Source organism: Plecotus auritus (assembly GCF_963455305.1).
Source record: "Plecotus auritus genome assembly, chromosome: 7".
In the NCBI taxonomy this organism is placed as follows: Eukaryota; Metazoa; Chordata; class Mammalia; order Chiroptera; family Vespertilionidae; genus Plecotus; species Plecotus auritus.
The window spans coordinates 73,169,080-73,185,345 of record NC_137774.1 but is presented as its reverse complement, the minus strand read 5'-3'; the positions used below and the strand labels follow the sequence as shown (position 1 = coordinate 73,185,345).

Genomic DNA, 16,266 nt, shown 5'->3' with positions numbered 1-16,266 from the left:
CGCGCCTTTAAGGCAGGAGGGAGGGGCTGCCGCGGGCGGGGGGGGGGGGGGCGGGGGGCGGGGTTGCTCCCCATTGGCCGGGGCTGAAAGGGGCCAAGGGAGACCCGCCTCCCCTATCCACTGAACGGGTCATTTGGCTGGGCGTCCTGGTCCTCACCCCGCAACCTCCCTAACTGGGGGGCGGGAGAGATCGCGTCTTTCCCGGTGCGGAGTCAGGAGTCCAAAGCTCCAGGCCGGCGAGCCGTGTTTGTCTTATGACCCTGGATAGGTCCCTGTTTTTCCGTATAGAAAACAAGCGAATTTCAGTGAGACAATCCCAAACTCGGATGCTTGTGACACATCAGACAGGTGATATAAATTCGAGGAGCAGACCCCAGAGCCTGTGCAGACCTGGAAAGTCAGGGGAAGAGGGGAGTGGGGGCAGGTGTAAGGACTCAGCCCCCACGACCTGCTTCAGCCTGCCAGAACTTTGGGTTTTGCAAGAGAAACTGGAAATCTGGATTTTATTATATTTTTTAGGTGAAATCTCTGAATGTACTATTGTTGGTAGTTAATCCCAATTTCAACAACTCCTGGGCAGGCTCTTCTGAGAGCCTCCTAGATAACAAACTCTTAACATCAAATCTGAGTTCTGGGGTCCTTTTAGACATGATGACTTTCATGCTGTGAGCATCCCTGGATCACCTTTCCCATGTTTTAGATGAAGGGACTGAGACACAGAAGGGGAAGTGACCATCTGTCCAAGGCACCCCAGTTACAGGCAGCTCCAAAGCCAGAATGTGTTTGTGGGGAAGGGGGGACTGGGATGGGGAGGGAGATTGGGCCTCATCGTCAGTGGGTGGGGCCTGGGTGCAGCTGACAGTGGCCCTTGATGGGGCAAGAGGGACGTGTGCCAGGGGCTGGACTAGTCCAGAAAAATCCCCTGCCTTGGAGGATTCCAGGAAAAGGCTCTGCCCTCCTCCCCATACATGTTTGTGGTCAGAGGCATGCCTTAGCTTTGGGACCCAGCTCAGCTCATGAGTTCCAGAGGGCCCCTGGACACCCGCCTCTTCTAGCCTGGCCTGCAGCCAGGGGCAGCGTGATGTCTCAGGCCCAAGGGCTTGTCCCATGAGGCTGGGCCACACCATGGGGGGCCGGGGCAGCATAGGTGGTCTTTGCAGGACTTGATCACCTCCAGAAGGCAGGACAGCCTCCATGTCCAATTGCTAATTAGCTAAGTAGGGTCCAGCTGCAACACTTACCTCCCAGACTTCCCCTCTCAGCTCCTAGCTTTCTCAGGGCTTCTCTCCCACAGGGCCCCTTTCCAGAATAGGCAGAGGTCTGGGCCCCACACCTGCACTCCTTGATTATCTTGATAATTTGTGTATGTGTAGCATAACTTTTGAACCACTGTTCCTACGCCAGAGCTGGCCCTTGGGTGTGTTTCACTTGAGCTGTATGGGACTTTTTAAAACTTTGATGCCATTGCAAACATTAAAAATCCGGTGGTTTCACATTAAAGTGGGACTTCCCAGCCTGCCTGAACAGGAACTCTCAGCTGGTGCCAAGTGACAACTACCTGCTTTGACCCCAGTCCCCACCACTCCCACTTGTCTCACATGAGGCTGCTTCACTCACTCGGTTTCCTGAAGCATTTGGGTTTGCAGTTAGTACCATGTGGCTCTGGTCAGACTGTCTTTATGCCTCTGCCTTTGTGTCCTGTGTCCCCTAACACCCTCAGGAGTGTCCACAGATACTGTAGGAGGGAGTAGGTGCTCTAAGGACCTTCAGCCTGACTTCCCAAAGAAGAGGTCCGGAGGCCTCTTACCTCTGCAGCCAGTTCTCCATGATGGAGAGACCCTATTTGCCTAAATGGTCCATCTCCTGCCATGATCTTGCACCCTGGACTCAGACAGGCCATGCTCTTATCCACCTAGAGGTTCAAGGCAGCTCCCAGTAGACCACCCCCAAGTTTGTCCATCCTTTCCTCATATGCCTTCAAGATACCACCTCCCTTTAGAGCCTGGTTACCTGGAGTGTCTTGAGGGAGGGTTCTAAGGAGTGTGAGGCTGAGCTTAGTCCACGGGTCCCTACAGCCCAGCCTGGGTGATGGAGACAGATCCAAGGGACCTGGACTGCTTTGTACCAGTGGTATTGCCAAGATGTGGGCTGGTGGGGAGAACCAGAGAAGGCCTAATGAAGCAAGCACACCCCGGTACTTCCTGTGTTAATTGCCGGAATATTGGGAGAGTTGATAGGATTATCAGAGATTGATCCTTCCCCCGTGTGACCCACTCTGTACCACCATCATCCTGCATCTTCTGGGAACCTGGGCTCAGAGCTAGGAGGCAGATCTGAGCTCTAGACAGGATTCTGGTCAGAACCCTTTTAAGTGGCAACCCCAGATGTTAGTCCCCCCTCGCCTCCCCCCCCGGGCCATGGCAGCAGGAGAGGTGACTATGCCAGCTCTCACCACCTCTGGCCCTCTGCCAGGCAGGGGCTCCATTCTGCATTCCAGACCCAGACCCAGCATGGCTCTCTAGGTAAGGCCTGGGGTCAGGCCCATGCTAGCTGTTGGCCAGCCCTTGAGGCTGGTGCCATGACCCTATTTCCTGGCCAGTGCCTTGGCAGGCAGGTGCTCCCGCCTTACTGAGCTGCTCAGATAGCTCTGCCTGAGGTGAGGAAGACTGGCTTGACCTGTTGGAGGAGCCAGCCCTGCCCTCTATGACTTCCTGCCCCCGCACCCCAAGCACCTGAGTCAGTAAGCTGGCCAGCTGGGACTGATGGGGGGTGTGTGTGCAGGGAGGCCAGGTCAAACCTCTTAAGGAGGTTGGTTTAGAGCACAGGTGAGCCATCAATGCTGTGCTGGAAACTACAGTCCCACCAGTTCTCACCAAGGTAGCAGGAGTGCCAGCCCATTTATCTTCAGACTCTGCCCTGAACCCATCACCTCTTGTTTCCATTCCTCCTACCCATCTCCACATGGTGGCCTCTGCACATCGGCTCCTATCCTGTTTACTTAAGATGTTCCATCAGCGTTTCGTTGCTTGTCCAATGGAGGCAGAACACTCCTTCTGATGTACTAGACCCCATCTTGTCTTGCATCTATCCTCCCCAAGCCTCAGCCCCTCACCGTAATTGCCCAGGCCACCAACTACGTTGTCCTCATTCTTCAAACAGGCCATGCACCTACCTGCCACAGGCCCTTTGCTCATGCTGCTCTTTCTGCCTGGAACTCTCTCCCCTGGACTTGGAAACATCCCCTCTGCTCTCTGCTGTGTGTGCTCAGAGAACTTGCCCTTCACATATTTATCTGTGGACTGTGTCTGCCTCTCCAGGTTGGGAGCTTCTGGAGGTCAGAGGTGGGGTCTTCTGTATCCACCTCTAGTCATACCTGTAGGTGGAGTCAAGGGCTGGGCACAAACCAACTTGCCTAAGGAATGAGTGATTGAGAATGAACTGAATGAAAGCCCTGTTAGAGCTGCAGTAGGGACCTGTGTCCAATCCCTCTGAAGCCAGCATCAGTGTAGGGGACACTCCAGGCCCTCCTGCCTGCCCCTCCCCCAAGGAAGGCAGTGGTCAGACCAGGTCAAGAAGGGCAGTTCTGGCCCTGGCTGATTTGGCTCAGTGGATAGACTGTCAACCTGCGGACTGCAGAGTCCCAGGTTCGATTCCAATCAAAGGCGCATGCCTGGGTTGCGGGCTTGATCCCCAGCAAGGGGCATGCAGGAGGCAGCCGATCAATGATTCTCTCTCATCATTGATGTTTCTGTCTCTCTCTCCCTCTCCCTTCCTCTCTGAAATCAATAAAAATATATTTTAAAAAAAGAAGAAGGGCAGTTCTGAGCCCAACTCTTCCTGCTGGGCTTGAGGGTAATTAGAGGCTGTATTACTCACAGGTGACCAGCCCAGGGTCTTCCAGGAAGCTGTGGAGACACCCAGGGCCCCACCCAGCTGCTCAGCTCACTCTGTAGCTCCCAGCAGGGTATGTGTGTGGGGTATAGGTGGGCAGCAGGCAAGCTTTGGGAAGTTGGCTGGGAGGGGTGGACAGTAGGGGAGAAGAGGGCTGGGCCCTTTGTTGCTTGGGTGAGAATAGAGGCAGCTGTCACAGCTGGGTGACTGCTGACCACTGGGACCACAGTGAGGACAGGGTTCTGTGTGGAGACAAGTGTTGAAATGGGGACCCAAACCCATGGGTCCCCAGGGACATGAAACCAAGACCAGGAAGCAAATGGATGAAGGCACCTGCCAGAGTTCTGGGCCCCCTGCCCCTGAGACCGTGGGCTAGAAGGCAGCACTCACAGGGCTGGGGCTGTGAAGGGCCTCCTCAGAGCCTGGAGAGGGGCATCATAAATCCCTGGGCAGCCACAGGCCCTTGGCCAAAATAAGATGGGCACAGAGCAGCAGGGGTGCTGGGGCCTCCAGCCTTCCCTCCATGTTCCCAGCCACCGCCCTTCCCCAAACCTGCCTTGGGAACAGGGGGATGAAGAACGGGGAGGCAGGGAAGCTTGGCAGCAAAGGAAGCCCTGCTCTGGCTCAGGCTTGGCCACAGGGGATCAAGGTTGGTGTGGAGGGGGAATTTGAGTCTCTAAGATGTCATCAAGGCCCCAGGAGCTTGGGGTGACTAAGGAGATGGCCCCCAAACCTTAGTGCAGACCTGGAACACCCAACCAACTGCACTGGATGGGGATGGAGGGAACCCCCTAGTTCCAGCACCTTCTCACCTGCCCTGGTAATGCTGGCATTGATGATTAAGCTGATTAAGGTGGGACCAGGGACCAGGGACAAAATGTATGTGGGGTCTGCCTGGGGTGAGATTGGGACTGAGGTACAGAAAGAGGGCATGGCTTCCCTGTGCCCAGGGCCCAGCACAAGTTCTAAGTGAAGCAGGTAGCAGGTGGAGAACTCTGGAAAAGAAAGTTTAGAATGTTGGACATGCTTGATGTGTTGGTAGCACAGGGAGATGAGACAGAGGATTCTGGGGGACCAGCTGGAGGGACCACATCCCTCCCAGCCACTGTGATGCTTGGCCTGAGCCCTTATCTGGGTCACAAGGCTCACAGACCTCTTACTGCCCCTGGACCTCGCGTGGCTGACTCCACCCATCAACCAGTTCTCTCTCCCCCAGGTCTCTGATGCCCCTCTTGGACCCAGACTCTGGGCTCCTGGTCCTGGCAGGAAAGGTAAGGGAGAAGCTGGAACCACCCCACCACCAGCACCCTTACCCATGTCCACCCACGTCTGGCCCCTAGGGCTTGTGCCAAGCCTAGTGCTGACCTTAGACCTAAGCAGACAGCTGGGAGAGTGGGGAGTACAGTATGCTACCACCCCCAGAAAGGAGGAACTAGAATAGTGTTTGCCAGGCTCCACTAGTGTCAGGCTGAGCAGCCTCCTTCCAGCATCTAGGCCTCCAAATCTCCATCCATGAATGTCAGCGTCATGAGGACAGGGTGAAAATAGGACAGTGTTAGTACAGAGTAGGCAGTCTGTAAATGCTGAATGTATAATCCCAGTGCTGATGAAGAACTGGTGAAGTTAAGTCCACTGAGGGCTCAGCTTATTGCCCAGCCCATGATGTCTGCCATGCTTCTGTAGCTCAGATCCTTAGAGAGGAATGGGAGAGCTGGTACTGGGCCTGGGGCTGCCCCAGGTCACGAGTTTGGTCAATGAGGGTCTTAGGCTAGGCTCGTTTCAGGGTGAGAGTCAGCTGTACTGCTATGAAGTGGCCCCCCAACAGCTGGCACTGAGCCCAGGTAAGCACTGCCCTTCACCCGCCCCTTCCCTCACCTCTCTTTCTGTTTTTTTTTTGTTTGTTTGGTGTCTTTTTTTCTCCTCCCTTTCTCTTTCTTCCCCGACCCTCTTTCCCTTCCCTTCCTCTCCTCCCCCCCGCACTCCCCTGACCACCCTGATTCTTCTCCTGTGGTTTCCCCAATAGTGACCCAGTGCCTCCTGGAGAATGTGCTTCGGGGGGCTGCCCTTGTGCCCCGGAGGGCACTGGCTGTCATGGGCTGTGAGGTACTCCGAGTCCTTCAGCTGACTGACACAGCCATCGTGCCCATCAGCTTCCACGTGCCCCGCAAGGTGAGGGGGGCCGGGGTGAGGGGCTGGGAGGGCCTGAGGGCTTCGTGCCTCACTGACCACATACCTGTCTGCCACCAGGCTGTGGAGTTCTACGAGGACCTGTTCCCCGACACTGCAGGCTGCATGCCGGCCTCTGAACCACACTCCTGGTGGGCTGGGAGCAACCAGCAGGTAGGACCAAGGCCTGGCTGGCTGCTCCTGGTCTCCACCAGCCCCTGGAAGCCCTCCTGACAGCAGCCCCATGCATTTCCCCACAGTCCAGCCGTGCACTAACTCAGCTGTCCTGTGTCCCCCATCCCTTCCCACCCCTCAACTGCTGCTGCCTTCCCTCACAGGTACAGAAGGTCAGTCTCAACCCGACCTGCCAGCCCCACCCCAGCTTCACTTCCCCCCTGGTGCCCCCTACAGAGCCCTCCACTGATGCAGTCCAGCCTGCGAAGCTGCCTACAGGCAACAAGGACCCCAGTGTGAGTGCCAGTGGGAGGCCCCATGGTCTTTTTAACCTTTTCTAGCTGTCAAGCATAACAAACATTTAGTAGAAAGCGGGACTGTCACATAAAATCTAGATTTCTGGCTTCTCTTGAAATACTGGCAGATCTTAACCACCCTGCACCCACCTTCCCACAAATGCTGGGAGCCAGCAGCTGCCACCTGCTGTCCCATGGTCTGAAGTTCCCTTAACCCCCATGTTATTCCCGCCCCCCGTCAGCATCTGCCATTATGCCCCTTCCTCTCATCCCAGAGCCAGGCTTCATGCCCAGCTCAGTGTGCCACAGTCCAGGTCCACAGGGGTGGGCAAACTTTTTGACTCGAGGGCCACAATGGGTTCTTAAACTGGACCGGAGGGCTGGAACAAAAGCATGGATGGAGTGTTTGTGTGAACTAATATAAATTCAAAGTAAAGGAGCGGAGGGGAGAGCAAGAGAACCCTCCGCTCTTTCGGCTCCGCGGGCAGGATAGAACAGCCGAACGGGCCGGATCCGGCCCGCGGGCCGTAGTTTGCCCACGGCTGGTCCAGGAGGAGGGGCCCAGAGTGACAATCCCAGCATCCCCTCTCTTTGGCCAACACGCCAAGGGGCCTGTGACTGATCCCAGGTGCTTTGCCCCCAGGAGGGCTTCTCCTCCCCTCCCAGCTCTCTGATCTCACCCTCCACGCCATCCAGCTTGGGGCCCTCGCTCTCCAGCACCAGTGGCATTAGCACCAGCCCCAGCCAGAGGTCACTGCAGAGCCTTCTGGGTAAGTGGGGGCGGGGGGCAGCTAACCCTTCCACCCCCAGCCCAGTCATCCTCCTCTGTAACCCAGCCTGTCTCCCCTCCTGGTGGAGTCCCATGTCCTGTGGTATGAAGTCAGTCTCATCTGGAAGAGGGTGGCCTGGACCCTCCCTGGAACCCTTCGCTTTCACTGAGATACCTCGAGTTTCTTTTCCAGGCACCATTTTGGTCCAGTTGTGTTGGCTGGAACAGCAGAGGTCTGGGTCTGGACACATGCCCTGCATGATTCTGCAGTGAGGGGAGCAGGCAGCCAGGACATAGGACTGGCCTGGGGTCCTCCTTCAGGGCAGCCCAGGGTGGTCAGGTAGGGTATCCTCACAAGGCTCTGTGTCCCTATTGCCCACCAGGCCCCAGTTCCAAGTTCCGCCATGCTCAGGGTACCATCCTACACCGAGACAGCCATATCACCAACCTCAAGGGGCTCAACCTCACCACACCCGGTGAGAGCGACGGCTTCTGTGCCAACCAGCTACGTGTGGCCGTGCCCCTGCTCAGCAGTGGTGGGCAGGTGGCTGTACTCGAGGTGAGGACCCCACCCTACTACAGCTGCCCCCAAGTCCCTGCGGGACACTAAAGGCATCAGTATTCACACCAGTCCACATTCTCTGAGCACAAGCCATGTGCTAGGCATCTACCCAGAGTCCCCTTTAATCCTCCCAGCTGCCCCATGTGGGGTGCCACTCTTATCCCCATTTTACAGATGAGAGTGGTGAGGCACAGAGAGGTTTAGTGACCTGCCTGGACAGCTGTGTAAGTGGTGGAGCTGGGGATTTGAACCCAGGCCACCTAAGCCCTAAGCCGGAGCTCTTTCCACCACCTCACGCTCCCCACCACCCCCTCCCACACACACTTTCTGTTGCCTCACGTTGGCACTTAAGACTCAGAGCACAAGGTGGGTAAGGCAGAGAGCTTGGGCCACCCAGCAGTGGGGCATTGGCTACAGGGGGTGGGGACCCAGACATGAGGCTTGCCTTGCAGCCCTGCCTGTTACTAACGGTACTCGGGGTGGGGGCATCTCCCACAGCTTCAGAAGCCTGGCCGCCTGCCTGACACAGCACTGCCCACCCTTCAGAATGGGACAGCTGTGACCGATCTGGCCTGGGACCCCTTTGACCCCCACCGTCTTGCCGTGGGTAAAGAGGCTAGATGCTGGGCTTGAGGGACGGTCCCAGGGTCTTGAAGAGGAGCAGGGGGGAGCCTGGGTGTCTTGGGCCCAGCAGTGGTGAGCCTTTGCTTTCTGCAGCCGGGGAGGACGCCAGGATTCGTCTGTGGCGGGTGCCCCCAGAGGGCCTAGTGGAGGTGCTTACTACGCCGGAGGCTGTGCTGACAGGTCAGGTGGGCCCTGGTAGGGCAGGGGGCAGAGAGGCAAGCAGTGGCTCCTGAGGAGCTCAGTATCACCCCATGCCTTGTCCCCAGGTCACACAGAGAAGATCTACTCTCTGCGCTTCCACCCCCTGGCAGCCGACCTACTGGCCTCCTCTTCCTATGACCTTACCATTCGCATCTGGGACCTTCAGGCTAGAGTTGAACGGTTAAGGCTGCAGGGCCACCGGGACCAGGTAGGACAGCTGTGGGGGCAAGCGCCCAACCACAGGGCAAGAGACCACCTCTCACCTTTCTACCTACCCCCAGATATTTGGCCTGGCCTGGAGTCCTAATGGGCAGCAGCTGGCCTCTGTCTGCAAGGATGGATGCTTGCGGGTCTATGAGCCCCGGAGTAGCCCTGAGCCCCTGCAGGTAAGCAAGATGGGATGGGGGCAGTCCTCAGGCCCAGTGGGGGCCTGGCTGAATCTCATGTGCTGTATCCCAACAGGAAGGCCCAGGGCCTGAGGGGGCCCGTGGAGCCCGCATTGTCTGGGTGTGTGATGGTCACTGTCTGCTGGTGTCTGGCTTTGACAGGTGAGGACTCAGGAGCTATCGTACCTATTTCCAGACTTCAGGAGCCACTTGTGTCTCCCTCCCCCAGACACACATATACCTGTCAGGCATGCAGAAGCTGTCTTCACCCATCACTTATTGGATGGATGGATGGGAGGGCGATAGGGAGGTGGGAAGGGAGGGAACAGTGAGTCAGCTGGGGGCCAGAGAGATGAAAGCCGGGGACTAGTTGAAACACACTAAACAGCCCTAGCCGGTTTGGCTCAGTGGATAGAGCGTCGGCCTGCAGACTCAAGGGTCCCAGGTTCGATTCCGGTCAAGGGCATGTACCTTGGTTGCGGGCACATACCCAGTAGGGGGTGTGCAGGAGGCAGCTGATCGATGTTTCTCTCTCATCGATGTTTCTGGCTCTCTATCCCTCTCCCTTCCTCTCTGTAAAAAATCAATAAAAAAAGAAAAGAAAAGAAACACACTAAACAGAAGCAAGCCTATTGGGAGGGCCAAGGATTGGGCATTTGTCACTTTGGAGGAGGGATCAGGGAGAGCCTCCTAAGGGAGGTGTAGTAGGGAACTGGGTCACAAAGAGACTACTAACCAGAGGATATCAAGTGTGGGTGGAAAGACCAGGAAGCTGACCAGCCTGGCTGGAGCAGAGGGCGGGAAACAGACCCTGGGGAGAAAAGTTCAGACTTAGTGGGCTACAGTGGCCATGGGACAGGTGCCAGGGCCAGGACTGCTGAGGAGCATTGGAGGGCAGTGAGGGGGAGTGGCGGGGGGCCGGGTGGGGAGAGTATTTAGGGAGGAGAGGTTGAGGCAGGCAACAGGTTAGGACACTATTGCATTAGGCCAGGCCACTAATTCTAAGAGCTGGATTAAAAAAGAGCATAGGCAGAGGCCACTCCTCTGGCCCTGAGACCCGCAGCTGGACAAGATCAGGGTCCTTGTTGGAGTCCTTGCCCTGCCTCATGCCCCTCCAGCAATATGAACCTGTTTCTGCGCCCCCCCACCCCTCAACCCGCTGTAGCCGAAGTGAGCGCCAGCTACTCCTGTACTCAGCCAAGGCCCTGGCTAGTGGCCCCTTGGCAGTGCTAGGGTTGGACATGGCTCCTTCCACCCTGTTGCCCAACTATGACCCAGACACCAGCCTGGTGCTACTCACGGGCAAGGTAAGCTGGGGTGTGCAGGTGTGGGGCAGGGGGCAGATGAGAGGAGATTGGATGAAGACAGCTTTAGCTGACCACCTCACTCTCCCCCCTATCACTCCCTCTAGGGTGACACCCGAGTGTTTTTGTACGAGCTGCTCCCTGAGGCCCCTTTCTTCCTGGAGTGTAACAGCTTCACTTCACCTGACCCCCACAAGGTGAGCCCTGAAATGCCATTTACCGGGTCCTCCTTCCCTAGGTGGCACTACATGGCTCCCCCGCCCTCTAATGGCCATCTGGGGAAATGCAGGGGCGTGTCAGGTGTGTTCAGCAGCTCCCAGGAGCTGGTGGTTAAACTCAACCATTATTGCAAGTTCAATTATATAAGGTTAAGTTATATGAGCCTGCAAATAAGTTATACTAAAAATGAAGGCAAGCCATCGAACATACTGTCCAACCTATGAGGGAAGGCGGGGGGTAAGAGGGTAAGAGATTAAGCAAAGGACTTGTATGCATGCATATGAGCATAACCAATGGACACAGACAGTAGGGGGGTGAGGGCATGTGCTGGGGGTGGGAGCGGCTGGGGAGAGGTCAATGTGGGGGGAAAAGGAGACTTATGTAATACTTTAAAGAATAAAATTTTTTTTTTTTTTTTTATATATTTTATTGATTTTTTTACAGAGAGGAAGGGAGAGGGATAGAGAGCTAGAAACATCGATGAGAGAGAAACATCGATCAGCTGCCTCCTGCACACCTCCCACTGGGGATGTGCCCACAACCAAGGTACATGCCCTAGACCGGAATCGAACCCGGGACCTTTCAGTCCGCAGGCCGATGCTCTATCCACTGAGCCAAACCGGTTTTGGCAAGAATAAAAATTTTAAATTTAAAATAATGAATGAATGAATGAATGAATGAAAGCAAGCCCTGGCTGGTGTGGCTCAGTTGGTTGGAGCATCGCCTTGTATACCGAAAGGTTGGGGGTTTGATCCCCAGTCAGGGCACATATGGAAGGCAACAAATAGATGTTTCTCTCTCTCTCTCTCTCTCTCTCTCTCTCTCTCTCTCTCTCTCTCTCACTTTTCTCTCTCTCTCCCTCCCTTCCTACCTCCCTCTTTCTCACCTGTGGCTCAGTGGTTGAGCATCAACCTATGAACCTGGAGGTCATGGTTAGATTCCTGGTCAGGGCACATGTCCCATTGGTTGTGTGCTTGATCCCCAGTGGGGGGTGTGCAAGAGGCAGCCAATTGATGATTCTCTCATCATTGATGTTTCTCTCTCCCTCTCCTTTCTTCTCTGAGGTCAGTCAAATATATATATATATATTTTTTTTTTTAATGAAGGCAATAAAGCCCTAACCAGTTGGGCTCAGTGGATAGAGTGTCAGCCTGTGGACCAAAGGGTCCCAGGTTCGATTCCAGTCAAGGGCACATACCTGGGTTGCAGGCTCCTTCCCGGCCCAGACCCTAGTCAGGACTCATGCAGAAGGCAACCAGTCGATGCGTTTCTCTCACATCAATGTTTCTGTCTTTCGCTCTCTCTTCCCTAAAAATCAATGGAAAAATATCCTCGGGTGAGGATTAACAAAACAAAAACAAAAAATGAAGGCAATAAATACTCAATTTATCATTTCCTAATTATTTACCTGATTTTATCTTTTGTGCCATTGAAGTTATTTACATCTGTCAGAGCTGTCCAATGGAAAGTACTATATGATGGTATGCTACTCTACATTCCTTCCCACATCTGTATGCAGCAAGCCAGTGAAATCAGCCATGGCATTAGTTTTCAAACCATGGAAATAGGCAATGAATCCAGGCGTCTTTCCTCCAGAGACCCAGTTGTTAAACATGTAACAGCCCTGACCAATCTGTCCAGAAATGGGCCTTGGTCCTGGTGCTCCTAAGTGAGGAGTACTAGCACCCTGGGGGTCTGGGTGCCCAGCTGTGAGCTCTGGGCCCCAGACCCAGCGTGACTCCCCTACCCCCTCAGGGCTTTGTACTCCTGCCCAAGACAGAGTGTGATGTGCGTGAAGTAGAGTTTGCCCGATGCCTGCGGCTTCGCCAGACCTCCCTGGAGCCCGTTGCCTTCCGGTTGCCCAGAGTCAGGGTGAGGATGGGGGCCCAGTATGCCAACACCCAGCCCCTTTCTGGGGCTTTGGGGCTTGAATGGCCCTGTCCCAAAACTGCCCCCCTCACTACTTTTTGGGGCACCTGTTTCCTTATCCTGCTGAGATTCTGAAACTCTTAGGAACTCCAAACTGGACCCCCTCCCAATGCATGCCAGTGTGCTCTGGGCCTCTGGTCAGTGCCTCTGGGCAGCCTCTTCCTCCCTCCTTGCAGAAAGAATTCTTCCAGGATGATGTGTTCCCAGACACAGCCATGAGCTGGGAGCCTGTGCTCAGTGCCAAAGACTGGCTGGGAGGTGCTAACAGACAGCCCCGGCTTCTCAGCCTGCAGCCCCCTGGCATGACCCCAGGTCAGAAGAGGGACTGGGGTGGGTAGGAAGCAGGGAGTAGGTGGGGAGTAGAGAAAGGGGCAGAAGACAGATCCTCTGTCCCTGCTGGCATGCAGAAACCTCTGGTGCTCCTAAGGATGGGATGGCTGTGTTTCCAGGCTCAGTCTCTAAACCACTGGAGGGCAGGGTCCATAGTCTATGTTGCCATCACAAGTCCCCACCCCCAATACATGCATACTCACATACTCATCCATGCACACAGCCTGGTGTTCAGGGCAGGCCTTATGAACAGAGGGTTGAGTAGTTGTTAATGCCACCTCTGGGGGTCTCTGCCACAGAATCCCCTAGGTCAGTGGTTGGGAAACCACGGCTCGCGAGCCACATGTGGCTCTTTGGCCCCTTGAGTGTGGCTCTTCCACAAAATACCATGGCCTGGGCGAGTCTATTTTGAAGAAGTGGCGTTAGAAGAAGTTTAAGTTTAAAAAATTTGGCTCTCAAAAGAAATTTCAATCGTACTGTTGATATTTGGCTCTGTTGACTAATGAGTTTGCCGACCACTGCCCTAGGTGGCTGGTTCCAAAGGGTTGGGCAAAGATCCCCCACCGAAGGGACTCATGCCTGATGCTTGTCCTTGCCCCGCCCCAGTGAGCCAGGCCCCCCGTGAAGCCCCTGCCCGGCGGGCCCCATCCTCAGCACTCTACCTGGAAGAAAAGTCAGACCAGCAAAAGAAGGAAGAGGTAGGCACAGGAGCGGGCTGGCCATGGGGAGGGGGTGGGGTTCCCTTAGTTGCCCTTTAATTCTCTAACCTGACCCACATTGGGCAAAGTAGAACAAAATGGCTCTTTCACAACCTTGATGGGGTTCAAAGTGGGGTCTGACATTCTTGGGATCAGAGATCCTATTCCCTTCCCACCTCTTCTGTCCACTCTCCTAGCTGCTGAATGCCATGGTGGCAAAGCTAGGGAATCGCGAGGACCCGCTCCCCCAGGACTCCTTTGAAGGTGTGGACGAGGACGAATGGGTGAGTGAATGAGTGGGCCTGGCATCCCATCCCTCCCTACTCACCCATGCAGCATGTGCCACCTCCCTTCTCCACACCTTCTCAACTCCCACCCACTTTTTCCTTTATCTCCCCAGGACTAGTCTGCCTACCAAGCCACCTCTGGCCTCACCTGCCGTTGCCACCTCCTAGAACCACCTAGTGCCCCTGCACACTTCATATCTTACCCTCAAACTGGAAGGCACCTTTTGGCTCTGGCATAACTCATCCCAGAAACCCTGGCTTTCTTTGGGCCTTGAGCACTTCCATGCCTTGCTAAAACACCCGTGGATTGTCTGCACCTCTGCTTTCTCTGGTACTGCCAACTTCTCCTCAGCTGCCTGCTAGCATGTGGAGCCAGAGTCATGAGGGTAGAGTGAGTGTGGGGGGTCAGTAGCATGTCCCTGAGCAAGCCCTGGAATCCGTTTGCCTACTCTGACTTGGGCTGCTTTCGCAGAGCACCTTCAGTTATTACATGCCACCTCATCTTGCCTACTGACCCAATTCTTGTCAATGGCCTTTGGGGGCTGGCCCCCTGCCGGACTGTTTGGAGCAGCACCAGCCTCAGGGGTCTGGAACAGTCACCCTGCTCCCCAGGCTTGATGCCAGGAGAAGCAGGCATCACAGGCTGATGGCCTGTTAAGGGAGTGTGAGCCCCACAGGGGCTGGCCTGCACATGCCTGGGATATTTTCAGCAATTAAACTTTTCTAAGCTTGCCACCTCTTGTGCTGCTGTGGTCTATGGGATGGCTGGGAAGGGAAGGGGTCAGGAGTATAGGTGAGGGTTCCCTCTGGTCCCAGGCTCCATTTTGCTCCTGAGGCCATTTCCAGCATGCTCCTGAAAGTGCATTCATTCATCCAACACAGAGGTATCCAACAGTGCTCTGGATGGTAGATACTGTAAAACAGATGGGGGGTGACATGAGCTTCTCAATGTACTTAGTATAATCTTATTATGTCGGGGAGCCAGACTGTGTGCAAGTAAGCAAATAGAGAGCCATACAGAAGATAAATGATGTTGAAGAAAGTGACTGGGATGCAGGCGAAACAGTTTTTAGGGTCTGAGAAGGTAACATTTAAGAAGAGAGCTAAGACCCAAAAGCTAAGAAGCCACAGAGAGAACCATGAAAATGTTTCAGACAAAGGGAAGGATGGCCTGGGTGCTGAGGGAAGAAAGAATTTGGAGAGTTGGATGAAAGGAAAGAAGGGCAGTGGTCCATAACATAGCACAAAGCAGCCTGTCTTTCACTCGTTCAACAAACATTTGGTGCCTTCCAGGTGCTGAACTTCCAGCGTGGAGTAAAGAGATAAAAGTTATCCACCAGGAATCCACATTCTAGTGGGAGGAAAGAGATTATAAACAAAAATAAATGAATAATATAATATGGTAAAAGATGATAATGTAACCAAACCCAAGATTGGCTGCTTGCCACCACAAAAACCAAACTCATTAGACAGGTGCTGGTGAAAGGGGAAAGAGGTATTATTCAAGTGCTGATCACCTGAGGAGATGGAGGACTGTTGTCACAAAGCCCATCTCAACATCTCAGTGTAGGCAGGGTTGTTGTTTTTTGTTTTGGTATTTGTTTGTTTTTAAATATGTTTTCATTGATTTTAGAGAAAGAGGAAGGAATAGGGAGAGAGAAAGAGAAATATTGATTGACTGCCTCCTGCACACCCCCCACTGGGGATCAAGCCCACAACCCAGGTGCACTGGAAACCTCTGGGTGTGTGGGATGACACTCAACCACCTGAGGCACACTGGCCAGGGCCAGGCAGAGGCTGTTATAAGGAGGGAGAGGCAAAGCATAACAAAGAAATCAAGGGAAGGGAGTTGAAAAGTTCTCTCCTTGCAGTCCAGTCCACTCCAATAAGGACCTCAAAACTGGTCAAGTGATGGTCTAGTGTGTGGTGTGTCGTCCTGGTCTTCATCTTTGTCCTTCTGGTTCTATGTTTGAAGATTAGCAGAACTTCCAGACCTGGCCCTAGCAGGTTTGGCTCAGTGGATAGAGCGTCAGCCTACAAACTGAAGAGTCCCGGTTTCGATTCCGGTCAAGAGCACATGCCAAGGTTGCGGGATGGATCGCCAGTAGGGGGTGTGCAGGAGGTAGCCAGTCAATGATTCTCTCTCATCATTGATGTTTCTATCTTTCTCTCCCTCTCCCTTCCTCTCTGAAATCAATAAAAAAATATTTTTAAAAATAATTTTTTAAAAATGAAAATTACATTGCCAAAACCGGTTTGGCTCAGTGGATAGAGCGTCGGCCTGCGGACTGAGGGGTCCCAGGTTCGATTCCGGTCAGGGGCGTGTGCCTTGGTTGCGGGCACATCCCCAGTGGGAGGTGTGCGGGGGGCGGCTGATTGATGTTTCTCTCTCATCGATGTTTCTGGCTCTCTGTCCCTCTCTCTTCCTCT

The 16,266-nt window shown here is 54.5% G+C and overlaps 1 protein-coding gene across 2 annotated transcripts in view; it reads left to right on the top strand.

Moving 5' to 3' along the window:
- The window catches only part of LOC308254845 (coronin-7), a 63,213-nt gene extending 48,644 nt beyond the window's left edge, over positions 1-14,569 (top strand). For both annotated transcript variants that reach the window (XM_080681323.1, XM_080681322.1), the window contains 19 exons: positions 5,108-5,162; positions 5,675-5,732; positions 5,915-6,060; positions 6,139-6,231; positions 6,396-6,527; positions 7,171-7,297; positions 7,680-7,855; positions 8,357-8,465; positions 8,576-8,662; positions 8,749-8,891; positions 8,965-9,069; positions 9,146-9,231; positions 10,235-10,376; positions 10,481-10,570; positions 12,348-12,464; positions 12,698-12,833; positions 13,458-13,549; positions 13,747-13,833; positions 13,950-14,569. In XM_080681323.1, coding sequence (XP_080537449.1) covers positions 5,108-5,162; positions 5,675-5,732; positions 5,915-6,060; positions 6,139-6,231; positions 6,396-6,527; positions 7,171-7,297; positions 7,680-7,855; positions 8,357-8,465; positions 8,576-8,662; positions 8,749-8,891; positions 8,965-9,069; positions 9,146-9,231; positions 10,235-10,376; positions 10,481-10,570; positions 12,348-12,464; positions 12,698-12,833; positions 13,458-13,549; positions 13,747-13,833; positions 13,950-13,955 — 1,987 coding nt within the window. In that variant the 3' untranslated portion in view covers positions 13,956-14,569. The remainder of the gene's footprint in view (positions 1-5,107; positions 5,163-5,674; positions 5,733-5,914; positions 6,061-6,138; positions 6,232-6,395; positions 6,528-7,170; positions 7,298-7,679; positions 7,856-8,356; positions 8,466-8,575; positions 8,663-8,748; positions 8,892-8,964; positions 9,070-9,145; positions 9,232-10,234; positions 10,377-10,480; positions 10,571-12,347; positions 12,465-12,697; positions 12,834-13,457; positions 13,550-13,746; positions 13,834-13,949) is intronic.
- Positions 14,570-16,266: the final 1,697 nt, after the last annotated feature.